Source organism: Nycticebus coucang, chromosome 1 (genome assembly GCF_027406575.1).
Source record: "Nycticebus coucang isolate mNycCou1 chromosome 1, mNycCou1.pri, whole genome shotgun sequence".
NCBI classification, from domain to species: Eukaryota; Metazoa; Chordata; class Mammalia; order Primates; family Lorisidae; genus Nycticebus; species Nycticebus coucang.
Window position 1 is genome coordinate 81,131,156 of NC_069780.1, and position 18,243 is coordinate 81,149,398.

An 18,243-nucleotide genomic window follows, 5' to 3' on the forward strand; every position below is an offset into this window, starting at 1 on the left:
CAGTGAATTTTAACTTAAAACAACTCAAATCAAGTGAGAAAAATGACTTGTTTACTTGGCAATGGTCGTCTATGACTTTGATATGGGAAGAGACGTTTTCAAGCCAATGTCTTTTAAGTTGTAGAGAGGAGCTACCATCTGGCTCCTCCTTCCTGATGTGCTGAATACTCCTTGGTATATTTTTATACAAATTTCAAAACCCACAGAGCTATTTAAAGATAAAAAACTCATATAACTTTATTTTTCAAAGCACTACCATGTCTCAGTTACATTTAGCTACAGTACAAAGAATAATGAAATAGCACCTGGGATTTTTTGGCAAGCTGTAAAGAATCTTGACTCCTTTACTTTCCTTATTTTCTCTCCACTTCACTAAACAAAGAAAGCAGAACTCTCCGGATCCCATCCCACCCTGTCAGCCTACTGGATCACCAGGGGCCTGATTTTCATGCGAACAGACCGGAGGGAATAATCTGCTCCTCTAAAGGGGACCCAGACCACTCCATTCTCAATCTCATAAGGACTGTTGTTCCTGGGGTCATAGGACCCCCCAGGGTAGTAGATGCCATTGAGATTGGCAGCTTGGCAGTTGTTATACCACCAGCCTCCTCCATAGACCTCTGCACAGTTCTCTTCCCATTGGTCTGCATCCTTGTCAAAGGTGCTGAACTTCATGTTGTTGTGAGCCGTGTACTCTGTTCCCTCCTCTACAGAGCCCTCAATCAGAGCATCCCCCGCTGTGCCCTCATAGGAGGACACCTGCAGGGCATAGCCATCAGCCTCAGAGCCCACCCGGAAATGATATTCTGCATAAGCCCCTTTCCCTGCCCAGTCCTCTAATTCAACCCTAAGAACAGAGCCCCTCTGGGTTAGTAAGTGGAGGTAATCATTGCCTAGCCAGAACTCTCCTTCCCCCTTGTCATTCAGGCTGCCGAAACCTCTCTTGTAGTCTTGCCAGGTCCGGTTAAAATTCAGTGATCCATCCATTCTTTGCTGGATCAAAAGCCATCCTCCCAAACTGGTCTCTTGATCGCAATAAACAGAAAAAATCTTACTTGATCCCGGTAGCTTGATATTGAAAATGCCACTTTGGGCACCTGAAGGATGTGTTTGGAGGACATCATCACAGTCTACAAAAAAAATTAAGCTGGTTGGAAAAAGTTACTCTCACTTAACTTTACAAAGATAGGTCCAGATTAAAGAAGGCAAATATTTCCTTCCTTCCTCCCTTCCTTCCTTCCTTCCTTCCTTCTTCAGGAAAGGATGCACTTAGGATAGAATTTATTTATACCTGCAAATTGCAAAGGGAATTTTTCTCAAATGGATTTGGAATTTTACTTGCACATACTAATAGCCAATCACCCGCAAAGGTAGCTAAGCATCCATTAGCATTGATACAACTTGTTTTTAAACTGATCTAAATGTCAACTGAGACACACATTAAAAATATGATTAATCAATTGGCTGATAATACCAACAGCACACACTTGGAATGGTAAAAGGATTTGATTTAAATAAACTCAAAAATCTATTTTCAGAAGAATTCATTCATTCATTTTACACGTTTTTATTGAGTGATGACTCTCTGCACTATTAAGCATTTGTGAATACAGAAATGAGCATGATCAACAATGGCCCTGCCCCTGTGGAACTTACAGTCTAGCATAAAAAAAACAAAAACGAAAATATGTAATTTCAGTAAAATATCACAGAGAGTTAGGAAAGAAGCCCAGGGTGCTCTGGGAGCACTTTGCAAAAACAATTAACTTAGTCTAAGGGGTCAGAGAAGGCTTCTCCAAAGAAGAAGTGTGGATACCTCTGGATGGGCGAGCTCTCGAGTGGCCTCGCTTGGTGCCCTGAGCTCCTCTGAGGTCTTCCAGGCCAGCTTCACTCCCGGCCTCATCTGCCATTTTATAGCTCTTGGTTTCAAACGTGGAGCCTCCTTTGTTGTAGACGGTGCTAGTGGTTACAAGCTTGCTGTGACTTGAAGTTTTACTACTGGAAGGAAACTCAGACATACCAAAGTGACGAGAGCTGGTGCCCTCTGAGTCTGTCAAGGTGTCAGGTACTGAATCCATTGACTGGGTCTTACTGTTAAACTCTTTGAACATAGGTGAGAGTAAACTTGGGAATGTTTTTCCAGTTGAGGAAGTACCAAAGAAAGCAGCTTCGTCAGAGTGCCTTAGGCGGAAATCATCCAGGCTACCCAGGCCAGCAAACTCTGTGGCTTCACCACAGTCAGAACCATCTTCGGAGGTCACCACTTCTTTGGTCACTTTTTTGTTTCCATCAGGACCTATAACAGTCTTAGTAACAGTTTTAGAGCATGAGCGACGCATAGTGGCTGTGCTACCAGAGGTGACCTTCTCATTCCCAGTCAGGAACTCTCTCTCTCCTTTAGAAGTGACCAGTTTACCTGTGTGGTACTCTTTCTTTGTCCCTGGACTTACACTTCCTGACACCTCTTCAAATGTGCCCCAGTCTGGGTTTGTGGGCCTGGAGCTCCCATAGCCTGAGCTATCTGGCCTAAAACCTCCGGATGTGGAGCTTCCATGGTTCCACTGTCCAGTACCACCAGATGTGGAGCTCCCAGAGCTCCACTGTCCAGTGCTACTAGATGTAGAGCTCCCAGAGCTCCAGGGTCCAGTGCCACCAGATGTGGAGCTACCAGGTTTCCAGTTCCCAGTATTCTCAGGCCCAGAGCTTTCAGGGTTCCAATTTCCAGCACTACTAGGTTTCCTGGGCCTTTCTCTCTCTGATCCTGTGCCATGAGGCACAGAATCTCCCCGGTCATTCTCGCCTCCATCAGGCCTCTCTAGCACCATTCTCAGCTGCTGCACTTCTGTCAAGGCCCTCCACTCTGGAGGGGCTGTCTCAAGCTGGCTCTTGTAATCTGCAGGAACGAAGTCTGACACTGGGTCCATTTTTATCAGTGGTAAGTGTTGCCTGTCTCTCGAGGGAAGTAAGTCTTGGGCAATGACCTGTTCAAGTTGCTTCTGTTGGTCTTCATAGTCCTTTAGATCTACCTGATGAACTAACGCTCTACTGCATGACCCTTTGCAAGATCGGATCTTAATGTCAATGTCCACCTAGAGAGAGGGGAGAAAAATAAAGAAAAAAGGTGGATATATATAAACTATGTCTACTGAGCCCTTGGAAGCTAATTCTTTTGAAACTGGTTTCACTCCTTTGACTCGGAAACCTACCAGTTAAAAATCTGTACTTTCTACTTATCTAGCATCCACAGGGGAGGAGAGAATGAGTATTGCAAGGGTGGCTGGGATAAGCAGTGGGTGCTATTTGGATTCATCCTAGCCTTAGAGTGGATCAAGACTAAGGTGCTGTTCCCTTTGAAAGGAGAGATGCTAACTTAAGGCATCCTTGGTAAGCCTAAAGCCAAAGACTCAGAGGCATGGTAGTGGTGTCAAGGCCTTTGGAATTAGACAGCAACTGTACAATTGCTTTCGAAACTTACTATCTTTGTGCCTTTTTCTGAATCTGTAGAATAGGGAACACGATACCTACTTTTAGGTAGATAATGGATATAACATTTTCCTCTGTACACTACAGTATCGGAGGCACTCATTGCATGCTGCTATTTCCCTGCTATTCAAAACTGAGGGAATCTGGGGTCAGAGCCACATACTTACCTCCAGTCGTTTCATTTCTACCAGTTGAGACCTGACATTATTCTGCAGAAGTTTGATATGTTGTACTTTTTCTATCACTTTGCGCTTTAGCACCTCAATTCTGCTTCTCAGGTCTTCAGACACTTGGTTATATGCATTATCATAGTCTGAAATAGAAAATATGGGTATTGAAGTAGCTGCTGAGTGACTGGCCTCTAATTGCCAGCAAAGAAAGAAAGAAGGAAGGAGGGAAGGAAGGAAGGAAAGAAGGAAGGAAGGAAGGAAGGAAGGAAGGAAGGAAGGAAGGAAGGAAGGAAGGAAGGAAGGAAGGAAGGAAGGAAAAAAAGTCCTTATAAATATTTACATATTTTATTTGGGGATATTTTGGGGTATAATTTAATTATAGTTTAATCTGTGAGTTCCAAACCTGTTAGGCATTTGATTTTTGGATAGTGCTATGTCCTGTAGTATTCATGAATGTCAGTTACGATGTCCTACTAGTAACTGTTAACCCCAATGAGAAAAAAGAAGAAATTTCTTTGGGATTTTAAAGATACAATTAGGAGTTAAAATAATTGGTTTGATTGCATTCCAATTACTTTATCATATTTTAATCAAGGACTTGCAGGTATTATTGGATTTTCTTACTTCAGGGGTTTTCTTCCCATCTATAGACTTCAAAATTGTTCCTAAGCCTTTTTGGGTCAACAGATCACTCGCACACCAGCTAGTGTCCTGTCATTGATGTTAAATTAGTAAAATGTCTCCTGAAGGCAGAAAGGATCAAAGCAAGGCTTCAGGGGACTGAGGCCTCACTAGGCTTGCTACCCATGTCCAGAGCAAGTACAATGTTTCTGAGCCTTGATGAGTTCCCTAGGAGACAGACATGACATGACTCTGTATTTTTAAGTTTGAAAATCCATATAATTAGCTCAGCAGAATCTGGGGGTTAAACTCCCAGCTTTGTGTCTTTGAGCAAGGTCTTTCACCTCTCAATTTCCTCCTCTCTGAGATAGGAACAAAAATATCAGTGTGTGCCGGAAAGGCTATGTTAACCACTGTGATAAAAATGTGTCAAATGGTTTATGAAGTGAGTGTATGATGCCCCATAATCATATCATTGTATACAGTTATGATTTAATAAAAAAAAATGTATATCAGTGCAAGGGGTCAGGCGCATTTAATTTTCAGTATATGCTCTTGAAAAGAATAAACCTAACTGCTTGTATTCAATCCAAAATTCTAACATACCTTATGACTTTAAACTAGCTATCCTGTTTTACTTTGCAAAAATAACACACACAAAAAAATACTCCTTAAAATTCACAGATATCACTGAGGCATGTGTTTCTATACTGAGTACTTTAGGAAGAAAATTGCAGTGGTTACAAGCAGCAATTGTATTTATTTAGAATTTTTGTTGTTTTTGCTATAAACTCAAAGTACTAAATATGTAATACTTACTATTGGCTTTGGCGAAGTCCCCTCTCAAAATTTCCATTATATTTCTGGTTAATGAATTAGAATCCTTATTGTTCTTCTGATAATCAAATAGTGCATTTCTGAGCTTATTTATTCTGCTTGTAAAATCTTGATTGACTTCATCAACCAACCCTTTCATCCTGCAGCCAGAAGGGCATTTGTTATTCTGAAAGTAAAGGGGGAAAGTTACAGTAAGGGTCTTTCTCTTTGATCCAGAACAATTTTGCAGGTTTCCATGTATCCCCTCACTGCTTCCCTACCCACCTCTTCAGATTGTCTACTGGCTTAAAGTAGTAATTAGAAGTCATAGAAAAATTCTGGAATGAAGATCCACTTAACCATAAATGGTCCTAGGCAACTGAGGCCATGGTGCTCAGAGTCTTACTATCAACCTGAGTATGCAACTAAAATCCAGTGTGTTTGTCCCATTAAGGATCCAGAGTAGGGAAGTGATTAAACAATGTTCCTGGTTCCTCTTAGGTTCCTTTTCATTTGTTGTCTTTTATTTAGCATAAAAGGAGCCTTTAGATACTCTATTAGAAAAACGTCTGGGACCTACTGGATCAGCTTGTGAACCAGTGTCCCACCACAAGGAGGGTGTCTCCTGCTGCCCTGGCCCATTGCTTACCCAGTCGTCATCAGAGCAGAAGGGCCAGTCTGAATCTTTGCAGGCAGACTGATGTTTTTCCACAAGTCTTGGGCCTCGCACATCTGCTCCTTTAGCTAAAAAATCGCCTTCATCGGTATCCGTATCCGTAGTCTTTAAAGATTCATTCACACACACAAAAGAGAATGACAGCGACATTAACCAGAAGAGCAAGAGAAACTGGTATGCCTACAAGTCCCAAGGAAGAGAAGGGTTCTCACAGAGATTAAGGGCAGCAGCTTTGGGGCCTCCACAAGCTTCCGCTTTATCTTTCAGTGAAAATCCTAAGGCCCATTTTATGGAGTTGTTATGAGAATTAAAGGAGATAAAAGGTACAAATTTCTTAACTGTGTTTAAACACTAAATAAGCATTTGATAAATTGTTAGTTTTTAAAAGGTCCATTATGAAAGGAAAATTACTGGGTGGCGCCTGTGGCTCAGTGAGTAGGGCACCCACCCGCCCCATATGTAGAGGGTGGCAGGTTCGAACCCAGCACCGGCCAAACTGCAACAACAAAAAAAAATAGCCGAGCATTGTGGCGGGTGCCTGTAGTCTCAGCTGCTTGGGAGGCTGAGGCAAGAGAATTGCATAAGCCTAAGAGTTAGAGGTTGCTGTGAGCCGTGTGACGTCATGGTACTCTACCCAAGGGCGGTACAGTGAGACTCTGTCTCTACAAAAAAAAAAAAAGGAAAATTACTTGAGACAACAAAATTAGCCAGATTCTACCTTTCTATTTATACTAATGACTGCAAATAGAAAAGATAATTAAAAACTTTAAGGAGCTGTTTCTCCTGCAAAACCCACACTTTCTTGCTTGAATGTTCCTCAGTCCTTCAAGTTTCTACTATGATTTTTAGAGGTAGATTCTGAATTGGGACAAACAGATACCTCAGATACAAACATGGTCCCTTCAGATTTGAAAATGCTTTTTAGTTAATTCATTCATGGAAATTTCTTATCATTTGAAATGGAAAAAAAAGTAAACTGAAAACGAAAATAATGGTCTATGATTGCTAACATTTTCTAAACAGCTTATAATTAGAAATACAGATTTTAAATATTTCTGTTGGCAATCAGAATGTGAAATAGAATATAGCACAATTCTTCCAACAAGACTTTGTATCTTCATGTTATCATTTATTTTAAACCACCAATTTACAAGGATTTTTGTCATGACTATTTTAATCTGGGATAGTTTATTCTTACAATTAGTTAACATTTGCAGTCTCATTCTTAGTTTTTAAAAAACACCCTGATAATAATCATAATAATTCAGAGAATCAAGAGTAGCATATTTAAAGAAGTAAATATAATTTTTTTGTTCAAGAAATAAAATAATACATTCAAACATATTTCAGAATAGTACAACAATAAAAACAGGAACTAACTGAATATGCCACGAAGGGAAACAGGAGAAATAATAGAAACCTGAGCATTATTGAAAATGTCAGCTTATCAAATGATTTTAGTTTATTTCCCACAAAAAATTCTACTTATTATTTTACAACAAGGGGGAGAATTAAATTAGAAAACTGTTTATTTTTTTCTGTTTACTCTCTGATATTAAGGTTTATGAGCAGCAAAAAGCAAGAAATCAATGGGAATGATTTACATGCTGGATAACTACCCAGGAGTAATGAGTTTCTTGAGCATATCTGTCATGTTTTTATACAATTGGATGTTTCAAAAGCCTTGTTGAATGAAGTCTCTCTAATGGTCTCTGGAGCTGTACTATTTAGATGCATTTACTTCTAAAAAACATATTGCTTTATCAACTAATCTGTTTGGGTTTTGCAAAGATGTTTCCAAAGACAGCTCATTTGATTTTTCTTTTGTCTTGAGAAAAACACAAAAACAACCTTTCAGAAAAACTGTCCTAACAAGAAATGAAGAACTAGAGAAAAAATGTTGCCACAGAATGTTTTGTTCTATTAACCAGTGTAATAATGCCTCAAGACATTACAGCCACAAAGATGGAAAAAAATTCTTCCCCTTTAAACAACGATAACAATAAGTACAACGATGTGGCAGGACTGAATGACAGGTTCAAGCCTCCCTGTGAATGGTGCACTTTAGCCCACCTAAGTCTTCCTCTTGGGGTTCTCTTTCCCTGTACTTTCGAGGTGTCGAGTCCATCTAGGGACCAGCCTGCATGGGCTAAGAGTTTGTCAGGACATAGAACAGGCAAACTCAGACCTTCAAGATCTTTGTGGAATGATATCAAAGAGAAAGCAAAAAGAGAAAATGAAAGGAACCATACCCATACTGTGCCCAGCACACTCAGGACCAGGCAGACGATCCTCAGGGAAATCATCTTTTCTGAGGGTGGGGCTGGCTCATGAGGCGTGCTCCTGCTGGAGGAGAGAATTGCCTCCACTCCCAGCTCCCAGCCGCTTAAATCTGCAGGGGGGTGGGTTAATCATTATCTTTGTCCTGCTTGACAGTGGATGTTCACTCTTCATCCTTTGTTCCTTCTATAATGTTGTAGTTCCACAAATTCTTGCTCAATCTTCCTCGGCTTATTTGCTTCCGATAAGCTATTTCAAAGGTAGCATTTGATTCTCTAGCCAGCAGTTAGGGGAAGATTCCACATTGCAGGAACAGGATGACTCCGAGAATAAAAAAGGAAGCTAGGGGGACACATCAGTTTTTCCGTACCTGCAGAAATGTGGAGGTTGGCTACCTGGGGAGGCCCTGTGAAGTAGACACTTAGCAAATGATATTTCACTCAATGTGGAAATTAGAGTTACCTGACTTTTTTTTTTGAGACAGAATCTCACTTGGTCACCCGTAGTAGAGTGCTGTGGTGTCTTAGCTCACAGCAACCTCAAACTTTTGGGTTCAAGTGATTCTTTTGCCTCAGCCTCCTAAGTAGCTGGGACTACAGGCACCCGCCACAGTGCCTGGCTATTTTTTAAGAGACAGGGGTCTCACTCTGGGTCAGACTGGTTTTGAACCTTTTAGCTCAGGCAATCCACCCACTTCAGCCTCCCAAGTGCTGGGATCACAGCACTTTTAAAAAATGACTTTGGTGATCAGCTGGTTCTACAGGCCTTCTATAAGCTTGTGTTGAACAGATTATTTTTCCTCTATTGGAAATGCCTAAGATAGAGCCAACATCTAAGGCTCATAAACCCACCTATACTATTGCCCAGCTCTGTGCTCTTGAACAAGTTAAGCTACCTCTTTATGCTTCAATTTCCTTACTTAAAAACAAGGACAATGATAACTCACCCTATGCATTTTTATGAGGCATAAATGAGTTACAGCTGTGAAGCCCTCAGCGCAGTGAATGTCACTTGGTAAGCGCTCAGCAAGGGCTACCGATTATTGCAGAGCATAAAATGCCATGAAAATACCACTTCTTTCCTGTTTCTGTGCCTTTGGACATGGCAATTTACTTTCATGTCCAATTTCTTCTTGGCTCAAGAGAACTACCACCTGCTCCAGCAATCTCACTTCTGAGTGTGCATGCCAAATAAATGATCGGGATCCAGAAGAGATGTCTGCTCTCCATGCTCATTGCAGCAAGATTCACAACAGCCATGATAAGGAAACAACCAAAACGTCCCTCAGTGGACGAGTACATAAGGAAAATGTGGACTATTGCTCTGCCTTGAAAAAAGAAGGAAATCCTGCCCTTTACAGGGATGTGAATGAAACTGGAGGACGTTATTTTAAGTGAAATAAGCCAGACTTGTAAATTTCAGTTATGCAAGATAATCTGGGGACCTATTTACAATATAATGGTTACGGTTAACACTGCTGTATTACATAGTTGGAATTTGCTAATAGAGTTAATGTTAAGTTTTACCACCCCCAAAAGAAAAAGTAACTATGTGAGGTGATGTATATACTAATTAGCTTGATTGTGATAATAATTTCACGATGTATATATATATATATATATATATATATATCAAAACACCATGGTGCATATCTTAAATAAATAAAGATGTTCTTTGTCAATTATACTTCAATAAAGCTAACATAAAGTCTTTGGCTTAGGTTTTCAAGATTTAGAAAATTTTACAAAAGGGTGTCCAGTTAAATTTGAATTTTAGATAAGCAACAAATATATGTTAGAGTAAGTATGTCTCATGCACTGTTTAAACACATTTATACTAAATATTTTTTGTTGCTTATCTGAAATTCAAACTTAACTGGGTATCCTGCAATTTATCTGGCAATCCTACCTTGCTCCAAATTCCCTTTTTCTTTCTTCCTTTCATTTCTTTTCTTTTCTTTTTTTTGAGACTGAACCTTGTTCTGTCACCCAGTCTAGAGTGCCATGGCTTCAGCCTTGCTCACAGCAACCTCAAGCTCCAGGGCTCAAGCAATCCTCCTGCTTCAGCCTTTTGAGGGGCTGTGACTACAGGCCTGTACCACCACATCCAGCTAATTTTCCTCTTTTTAGTAGAGATGGCGTTTTGCTTTGCTCAGGCTGGTTTCCAACTCCTGAACTCAATTGATCCTCTTGCCTTGGCATCCCTGTGTGCAAGGATTATAGGCATGAACCACCACGCCCAGCAACTTTGCCTCCAATTCTGCTTCCTGTGTGAAGCCAATCTTGATAACAATAACAACTAATATTTACTGAATGTTTACTGAGCTCCTTTGCTAGACATTTTGCAGGGTACCTGATTGAACCTCCTCAAGGAAAAGCAATTTCTTGTTCTTCCATACTTTCTTTGGCCATGGACCCTTAGTGACTTATCATCATAGAGGTCACTTAGTGACCCTTAGTGACATTTATCATCATGAGTGTTCTTGTCCTGTGCTTGATCATAAACTCGAGAATTGAAATATACTTTAGGTCTTTATGCGCTCCTGCAAAGGGGTGGGGCCTTCTCTGAGCAAGGAAGCATGAGTAGTGGGTGCCACTGTCCTGGAGCTGACCTGTGTTCTCTTGCACTGCAGACGTGTGAAGCTTGCTACACAGAGATGAAACCCTGGTGCCAGGCAGGGATCACCTTCACGCTTGCTCTCAGGAAGGTTCCTTGTCTAATCAAGCTCACTCCTGAGGCAGCTCTCTGGGATTTCTAGAAGCAGCTGCAGAGCAAAGAGGGAGCCCTAGAGAAGGCAATGTTTCCATGAGAAGCTAGGTTACAGTCACTGCAATGACTGAGCCTGGCACGCACCAGGCCACTATAGGCAGGTGAGGCTCCCCCTGGGAAGACAGCACCCTATACCTCCAGACCCCTTTGGGGAGGTGAGCACAGTGTGGCAGAGCAGCTGCCACACAGCCAACCAGCTTCAGGTGAGCTGGTAGAACGAAGTCTGATTGCAAGTCAACTTTCAGAGGATAACTTGTTGAATGGCATCACTGTGCTGCCATGTCAAGGCGTTTCCAAGGATGCTGCCTGAGGGCTTTATCCTGTGGTTCCAAGGTTCTTAGTGTGTCCCGGGGCTCCCGCAGCACCGGTGTGTCTCTCCTTGCTCCCCCCAGGCCTCTGCTTGCAGGGCACCTCCCCAGGGAGGATTGCTCTGATCACACTGCCTGAGGGGCAGCCGCCCTCAGGTCACTCCAGGAACCCTGCTTTGTTTTTCGTCACAGTACTTTCCTCTACCAGTCTATGTGCATTTGGAAAGTTATTTATTTTACATCTCCCTCACAGTAGGCTTCATGAGGCCAAAGAACACTGCCTGGTCCAATGCCAGGCACAGACCAAGCGCTACACAGTGTCTGTTGGGGTGGAAGGCTGTCACAGCACCATGGCAGCACCTCCAGGTGGAAGATAGTGGGCTTTGCGGGGTGCATGACCTGGATTCCAGCTAAGCGGCATGGATCACCTATTTAAATTCTCTGAGCGAGTTTGCTTGTCTGTAAAATGGGATGACAGTATTTATCTTGCAGGATTGTCATGAAAATATAAATTATGAAAACATAAAACATATAAAATAGTATATATAAAATGTTGGATGTACCTAGTAAGAGGCCAAGAAACAGCAGCTTTTATTGGTCCTAGAATGGCCCAATGCCTCATAATAGAAAGTTTCTTTGTTCTGACTTTAGGGCCAGGATTCCCTAACAAGGCCCTTTTGTGGGGCAGTCTTCGGCCTGGTCCTGCAGGCTGAACACCGGGCTGGGGTATCCACTCAGGAACGCACTGTCTTGTAAGCTACGGAGGAGCCGGTTTTGTTTAGACAGAACAACATGCAGATTAATAGGCAAGAAAAGATACAAGGAGTATCATTTAAAAAAAAAAAAAGCATGTGACAATAAAGATATATTTAAAAGTACAAAATTGAGAAATTCCAGACATGTTTGTTTGTTTAAATTACCACCTGCTGTGCCTTGCCTTTTTTTCCTGACACGACTATGTTCTCTTTTCTCCTGTTCTAATGGGAAGGATGTTCTATTTATTTATCTTCTTAAAATCAGTGTAATATTCCACAAAGGTATACGTATTTAAATGCAGGAATACAAACATTTGTTATGTGATGATTTCTTTCTTTTTTTTTTGAAACAGAATCTCCGTCATCCTCAGCAAAGTGCTCTGGCTTGTAACTCACTTCTTAAAACTAGAATCATTTTTATTAGGTTTAATGGTTTGTTTGTACATATGGTATGAATAAAAATTCTATAACTATGTTTCAGTTTTAAACCGCATCTACTCTTCACAACTTCTCTGTGTACAATAAAATACATCATTGTCTATATTTAAGTGTGAATACAATTTAAAAATACACAACAAAAAACCCAGCAGCGTTTGTTTGATTGGAGCATTTGTCTTTCCCTGGGCCATATCCTAGAATTCAAACCTATTGAATGCTGAGAACAGTTCATTCATTTACTCACTTATTTAAATAGCAATCATTGGGGCAGCACCTGTGACTCAGTGAGTAGGGCGCCAGCCCCATACACTGAGGCTGGTGGGTTCAAATCTGGCCCCTGCCGAACTGCAACAAAAAATAGCCGGGCGTTGTGGCGGGCGCCTGTAGTCCCAGCTACTCGGGAGGCTGAGGCAAGAGAATCACCTAAGCCCAAAAGCTGGAGGTTGCTGTGAGCTGTGACGCCACGACATTCTACTGATGCATGACAAAGCGAGACTCTGTATCTAAAATAAATAAATAGCAATCATTCATGAGGTATACTACCCATCTAGTCCTGCATGCTGTGTGCTTGAGATAGAAAGGCAAATAAGGTTTAGTCTTTTACCTTTAAGTGGCTTGCAATTGGTGAGCAAATCAAATAAGCTATGCAGCTAAGCATTAAATTCATCTATGCAAACTTGCTATTTTTGTAGATCAAAACAAAGAGTATTTACAATTTTATGTGGTTTAATTTAATATGAAACAATAAAAAAATTCTGTGAGCTATATTCTGCATGCTGTTAGGATACAAAGCAGAGAGTAGTATATCAGTTTTGCATTGCTTTTTGTTACATTTTGCATAAAATATTCCCTAAAAAGTCAAAAAAAAATTTTTTTTTTTGCAGTTTTTGGCTGGGGCTGGGTTTGAACCCGCTACCTCCAGCACATGGGGCCAGTGCCTTACTCCGTTGAGCCACAGGTGCCACCCTAAAAAGTCAAATTTAATTCAGGTCTCAAAATGCAAGATGCTTCTGAAAAATGCTTATTGTGTCTCCTATCATAAAAGTTTACATGAATCTGTACATTTATTATTATTCTAATAACGAGAAGATAATGGCACTTTGAAAGAAACGACTTTGTTAAAATAATATTAAATACGCACCTGGAAAGGGCTGAAATTATTTTTTAAATTGTGAATTATCTAAATTGTAAAAATGTAAGAGACTTTTGCATTTATAAATACAGGGCTTCTGCCTCAGGTTTTACAACGGCAAATGATGCACCAAGGATTTCCTGGAAAACGTTGGTGACGCTAATTAACTTCATGTTATCTTATTATCTCTACTTGTCTGTTCCATTTCAAAGGTGTTGCAAAAGTTTGTTTTTACCCAGCACTTACTATGAAAAGTGAATTATCTGGTAGGATGACCTGTGGAGTGACTAATGGGGTGTTTATTTTCAGAACCTGTCAATACCCTGACCCTATGTGGTTTCCCTGGAAGTTAGAGCTGTAGAGAAAAGACGGGAATTTCCTTAATACACAAAAATGTCTATGAACTGCATTTAAGAACGCGAGGAGGGGGTGGTGCCTGTGGCTCAAAGGGGTAGGGCGCTGGTCCATATGCTGGAGGTGGCAGGTTCAAACACAGCCCCAGCCAAAAACTGCAAAAAAAAAATGAGGAGGGACCAGGCATGGTGGCTCATGGCTGTAATCTCACACTCTGGCAGGATTCTCATCCTCAGTAGTCAACATTCTCCCAGGCCAAGGCAGCAGGATCACCTGAGCCAGGAGTTTGAGGCCACATAATTTCGCAATTGCACTCCAGACTGGGAAACTGGGAGACACCTTTTCTCTAAATAATAAGAACAAAAACAAATTTTTAAAGAGAGGAGGCAAACGAGTTTTGTTTAATAGGAGCTTTCTTTGATTTTGCTTGATTCAAAATCAGCACTGTGTTTCTCTTAAATTTCCTTGGTCAGTTTTTCTACCTTATTTTGGAAGAGTTGAATTGTCTCCAGATTATTGACTACTTAATTCACTTTATATAATATACATAATATAATACTTAATATTTTTAGTGTTTGGGGGATTAAGATGTATCATGTCCCAGGAATAATTATGGTAATCCTTTTCTTGTCCTTAGCATAATTTTCATCTTTTACTTAAGCATTTTAAAACACGCTAAGTAGTTGTGTATGTGTGTACAGTGAGAGAGAGAAAGAGTGAGTGGGAGAAAGAGGGAGAAAGAGAGAAAGAGAGACCTAGGGAGACAAAGAGTTGAAAGTGGTGAATTGAATTTTCTCACTGTTTTATTTCTTTTTATTTTTTAACCATATTACCAATTAAATAATACTATTGTCAAGATAAACTTGTCTTCCCTATAATGTGCTTTCTCTAGATTTACTAATTTTTTTGAATTGAACATGTATGAAAGCACAAATACTGTTTGAAAAGTAAAACCACTACCGAGGATTCATTCTAACGTCATGTATGAACGACGGTATATTTGGCACATTGCTCAGCTAGTTTCACTGTGGTTCTCCTCTTCAAGATTAGCAAACAAGGTCTATCAGTTGGTATTGATTTAAAAGCGATTTATTGAAATCCAGAGAATTAGCATTTGTAAAGCATGTAGAATTTCCACAAACAAGAAATTATATAAAACGGGGGTGGGGATTGGGGGTGGTGGTAATTTAATTACCAAAGCCCATTTAAATCCCTATGTTTTTTTAAATGAGAATCTAGCTTAACAGGTCATGCTAAAGTAAAACCAACTTTTTATAGAAGGTTTTGGGTAAAAAATTTGCTTGGATAAAAATCAACAAACATGCATGGGAATGTTAGAGACACCTAAACTGAGGGACATTTTACAAAATTCATGACTGGTATAGCAGAAGAGACCCCTCTAAATTGTCAAGGTCGTGCAAAACAAGGAAGGACTAAGAAATAGCAGGCCAAAATTGACTAAGGAGATGTGTGGCTAAAGGTAATGTGGTATCCCGGATGGGACCTTGAAACAGAAAAGTGACATTAGTATAAAAATTCATGGGATCCAGATAGAGCAGGAAAGTTAGGCAGGAGGCAAGTATCAGGGCTGCTTTCTTGGTTTTGACAAAGGTGTCATAGTAATGTAAGATGCTAACACTGAAGAAAACTAGGGGATAGGATAGTGAACCCTCTGTAGTATCTTCACTAATTTTATGTAAATAAGAAAACGTTATAAAATTAAAGCTTTACTAAAAAACAAAAGCACAAAATATTAAAATTTTTCAATTATTTTCCTAACTTAACCAACATGGGACTGAATGCAGCAGTACCTTTTTTAAATGCCAACAAACAACCCCCCCCAACCCTGAATTTTCTTTGTGTTTTATCTCTCAAGCCATTTCGTATAGTATCTTTTTTGACCCTTCCTACAGTTCAGTGGCCTAAGGAGAGCAAATTTTGAAGGAAAACATTTTCAGTCCAAGGTCTTTTAAATTTTAGGTCACATTGTTTCAAAGTGACATTTTAACTATTTGTCCCTGAGGAGTTGAAAGGGGACACTTTCCTCACAGAGTGGAATCTGCCCTACTCTGTTTATTTAGGGAGAGTCAACATTCATATTTATTTAGGGATGGATCTTTATTTGCCTCAGATCACCTCATGCTATCAGTAGAAGAAAATCTGGATCAAGACTTGGGGAAAATAGGAGTGGGGGCCAGGAATGCTGGATTGTGGATTTGGGAACCATAATTTTTTTTTTTTTTTTCAGTTTTTGGCCAGGGCTGGGTTTGAACCCACTACCTCTGGCATATGGGGCTGGCGCCCTACTCCTTTGAGTCACAGGCGCCACCCGGGAACCATGATTTTTATCCAGTTGTGACAGACATGATTAAATATCATGATCCTGTATCTATTTCAGTTTGGTCCTTCAACTATTTCCCAGTGAAACTCAGGTGACCAAAAGCTAACAGCTGTGCCAGCTAGTCTTCCCAGAAGGCTGTCCCAAAGCAGTGTCCGACAGGTCATAGCCGAGTCTACCATCTCTGCTCGAAGTGTGCCAGTGGCTGCGCTGCCATTGGGTCAAAGCTCATGTATACAAGCCCCATAACTCTTTGTCTTATCTTTAGCATGTTCTTTTTCCTTCTTAAGAGGAAGATAGAGATTTCCAATGTGTAGTAGATCATTTTTGGAGCATGGCTATGATTGATGCATACCTTTTTTTGTTTTGTTTTGTTTTGTTTTGCTTTTGCACTTTTTGGCCTGGGCTGGGTTTGAACCCACCACCTCTGGCATATGGGGCCAGCGCCCTACCCCTTTGAGCCACAGACACCACCCAGATTGATGCATAGTTTTATAGGGTGAATTAATTCAGTGATATTTTTCAGTCCCCAAGTAATTTGTGAAACCTCCTCCTCCCAAGAATCAACATCGTCAACACTATATTCTCTGGCCATAATGCAATACATTTACCGAATGATTAAAAATAGCCACTTTTAAAATCATGAGCTTTGGAATCAAATAAAATCACTTTCCTTATAACCCTTGAGTTCAGGGCGGTGCCTGTGGATCAGGGGGTAGAGTGCCAGCCCCATATACCAAGGGGGGCAGGTTCAAACCTGGCCCTGGCCAAACTGCAAAAAAAAAAAAAAAAAAAAAAATAGCTGGGCATTGTGGCAGGTGCCTGTAGTCCCAGCTACTTGGGAGGCTGAGGCAAGAGAATCCCCTAAGGCCAGGAGTTGGAGGTTGCTGTGAGCTGTGTGATGCCACGGCACTCTACGGAGGGCAATAAAGTGAAACTCTGTCTCTACAAAAAAAAAAAAAAAAAATCATAACTATTGAGTTCAAAAGGAAATCAAGGGAAATTATAACATACGTAGTACTTAGATTATACATCTTAAAAAAAGCAAGGCTGAATGAAAATAGGAATAAGTACAACAAGACCTTAGCAATGATTCACAAAGAATTTGTGGTAAAGGACCAGTTTTCTTAAAATTTTAGTCAGTCACAGACCTATTTCATATACAAAAAAATTACAAGAAAAGTGAAATTTTCTTTTTTTTTCTCTGTTCCATTACTCTGTTTTACTTTCTTCTTCTTTTTTTTTTATTGTTGGGGATTCATTGAGGGTACAATAAGCCAGGTTACACTGATTGCAATTGTTAGGTAAAGTCCCTCTTCCAATCACGTCTTGCCTCCATAAAGTGTGACACACACCAAGGCCCCACCCACCTCCCTCTGTCCCTCTTTCTGCTCCCCCCCATAACCTTAATTGTCATTAATTGTCCTCATATCAAAATTGAGTACATAGGATTCATGCTTCTCCATTCTTGTGATGCTTTACTAAGAATAATGTCTTTCACTTCCATCCAGGTTAATACGAAGGATGTAAAGTCTTCGTATTTTCATGGCTGAATAGTATTCCATGGTATACATGTACCACAGCTTGTTAATCCATTCCTGGGTTGGTGGGCATTTAGGCTGTTTCCACATTTTGGCAATTGTAAATTGAGCTGCAATAAACAGTCTAGTACAAGTGTCCTTATGATAAAGGATTTTTTTCCTTCTGGGTAGATGCCCAGTAATAGGATTGCAAGATCAAATGGGAGGTCTAGCTTGAGTGCTTTGAGGTTTCTCCCCCTACTTCCTTCCAGAAAGGTTGTACTAGTTTGCAGTCCCACCAGCAGTGTAAAAGTGTTCCCTTCTCTCCACATCCATGCCAGCATCTGCAGTTTTGAGATTTTGTGATGTGGGCCATTCTCACTGGGGTTAGATGATATCTCAGGGTTGTTTTGATTTGCATTTCTCTAATATATAGAGATGATGAACATTTTTTCATGTGTTTGTTAGCCATTCGTCTGTCATCTTTTGAGAAAGTTCTATTCATGTCTCTTGCCCATTGATATATGGGATTGTTGGCTTTTTTCATGTGGATTAATTTGAGTTCTCTATAGATCCTAGTTAT

At 40.4% G+C, this 18,243-nt stretch overlaps 1 protein-coding gene across 1 annotated transcript; it reads right to left on the minus strand.

The window, feature by feature from the left end:
• Positions 1-223: 223 nt before the first annotated feature.
• On the minus strand, positions 224-8,177 carry FGA (fibrinogen alpha chain). Its single transcript, XM_053583342.1, has 6 exons — positions 8,019-8,177; positions 5,740-5,871; positions 5,094-5,277; positions 3,651-3,796; positions 1,817-3,089; positions 224-1,130 (listed from the first exon to the last, which is right to left on the minus strand). Exons 1-6 carry the CDS (start codon positions 8,070-8,072, stop codon positions 421-423), a joined length of 2,499 nt encoding a protein of 832 aa, XP_053439317.1. The 5' UTR covers positions 8,073-8,177; the 3' UTR covers positions 224-420.
• Between the last annotated feature and the right edge of the window lie 10,066 nt (positions 8,178-18,243).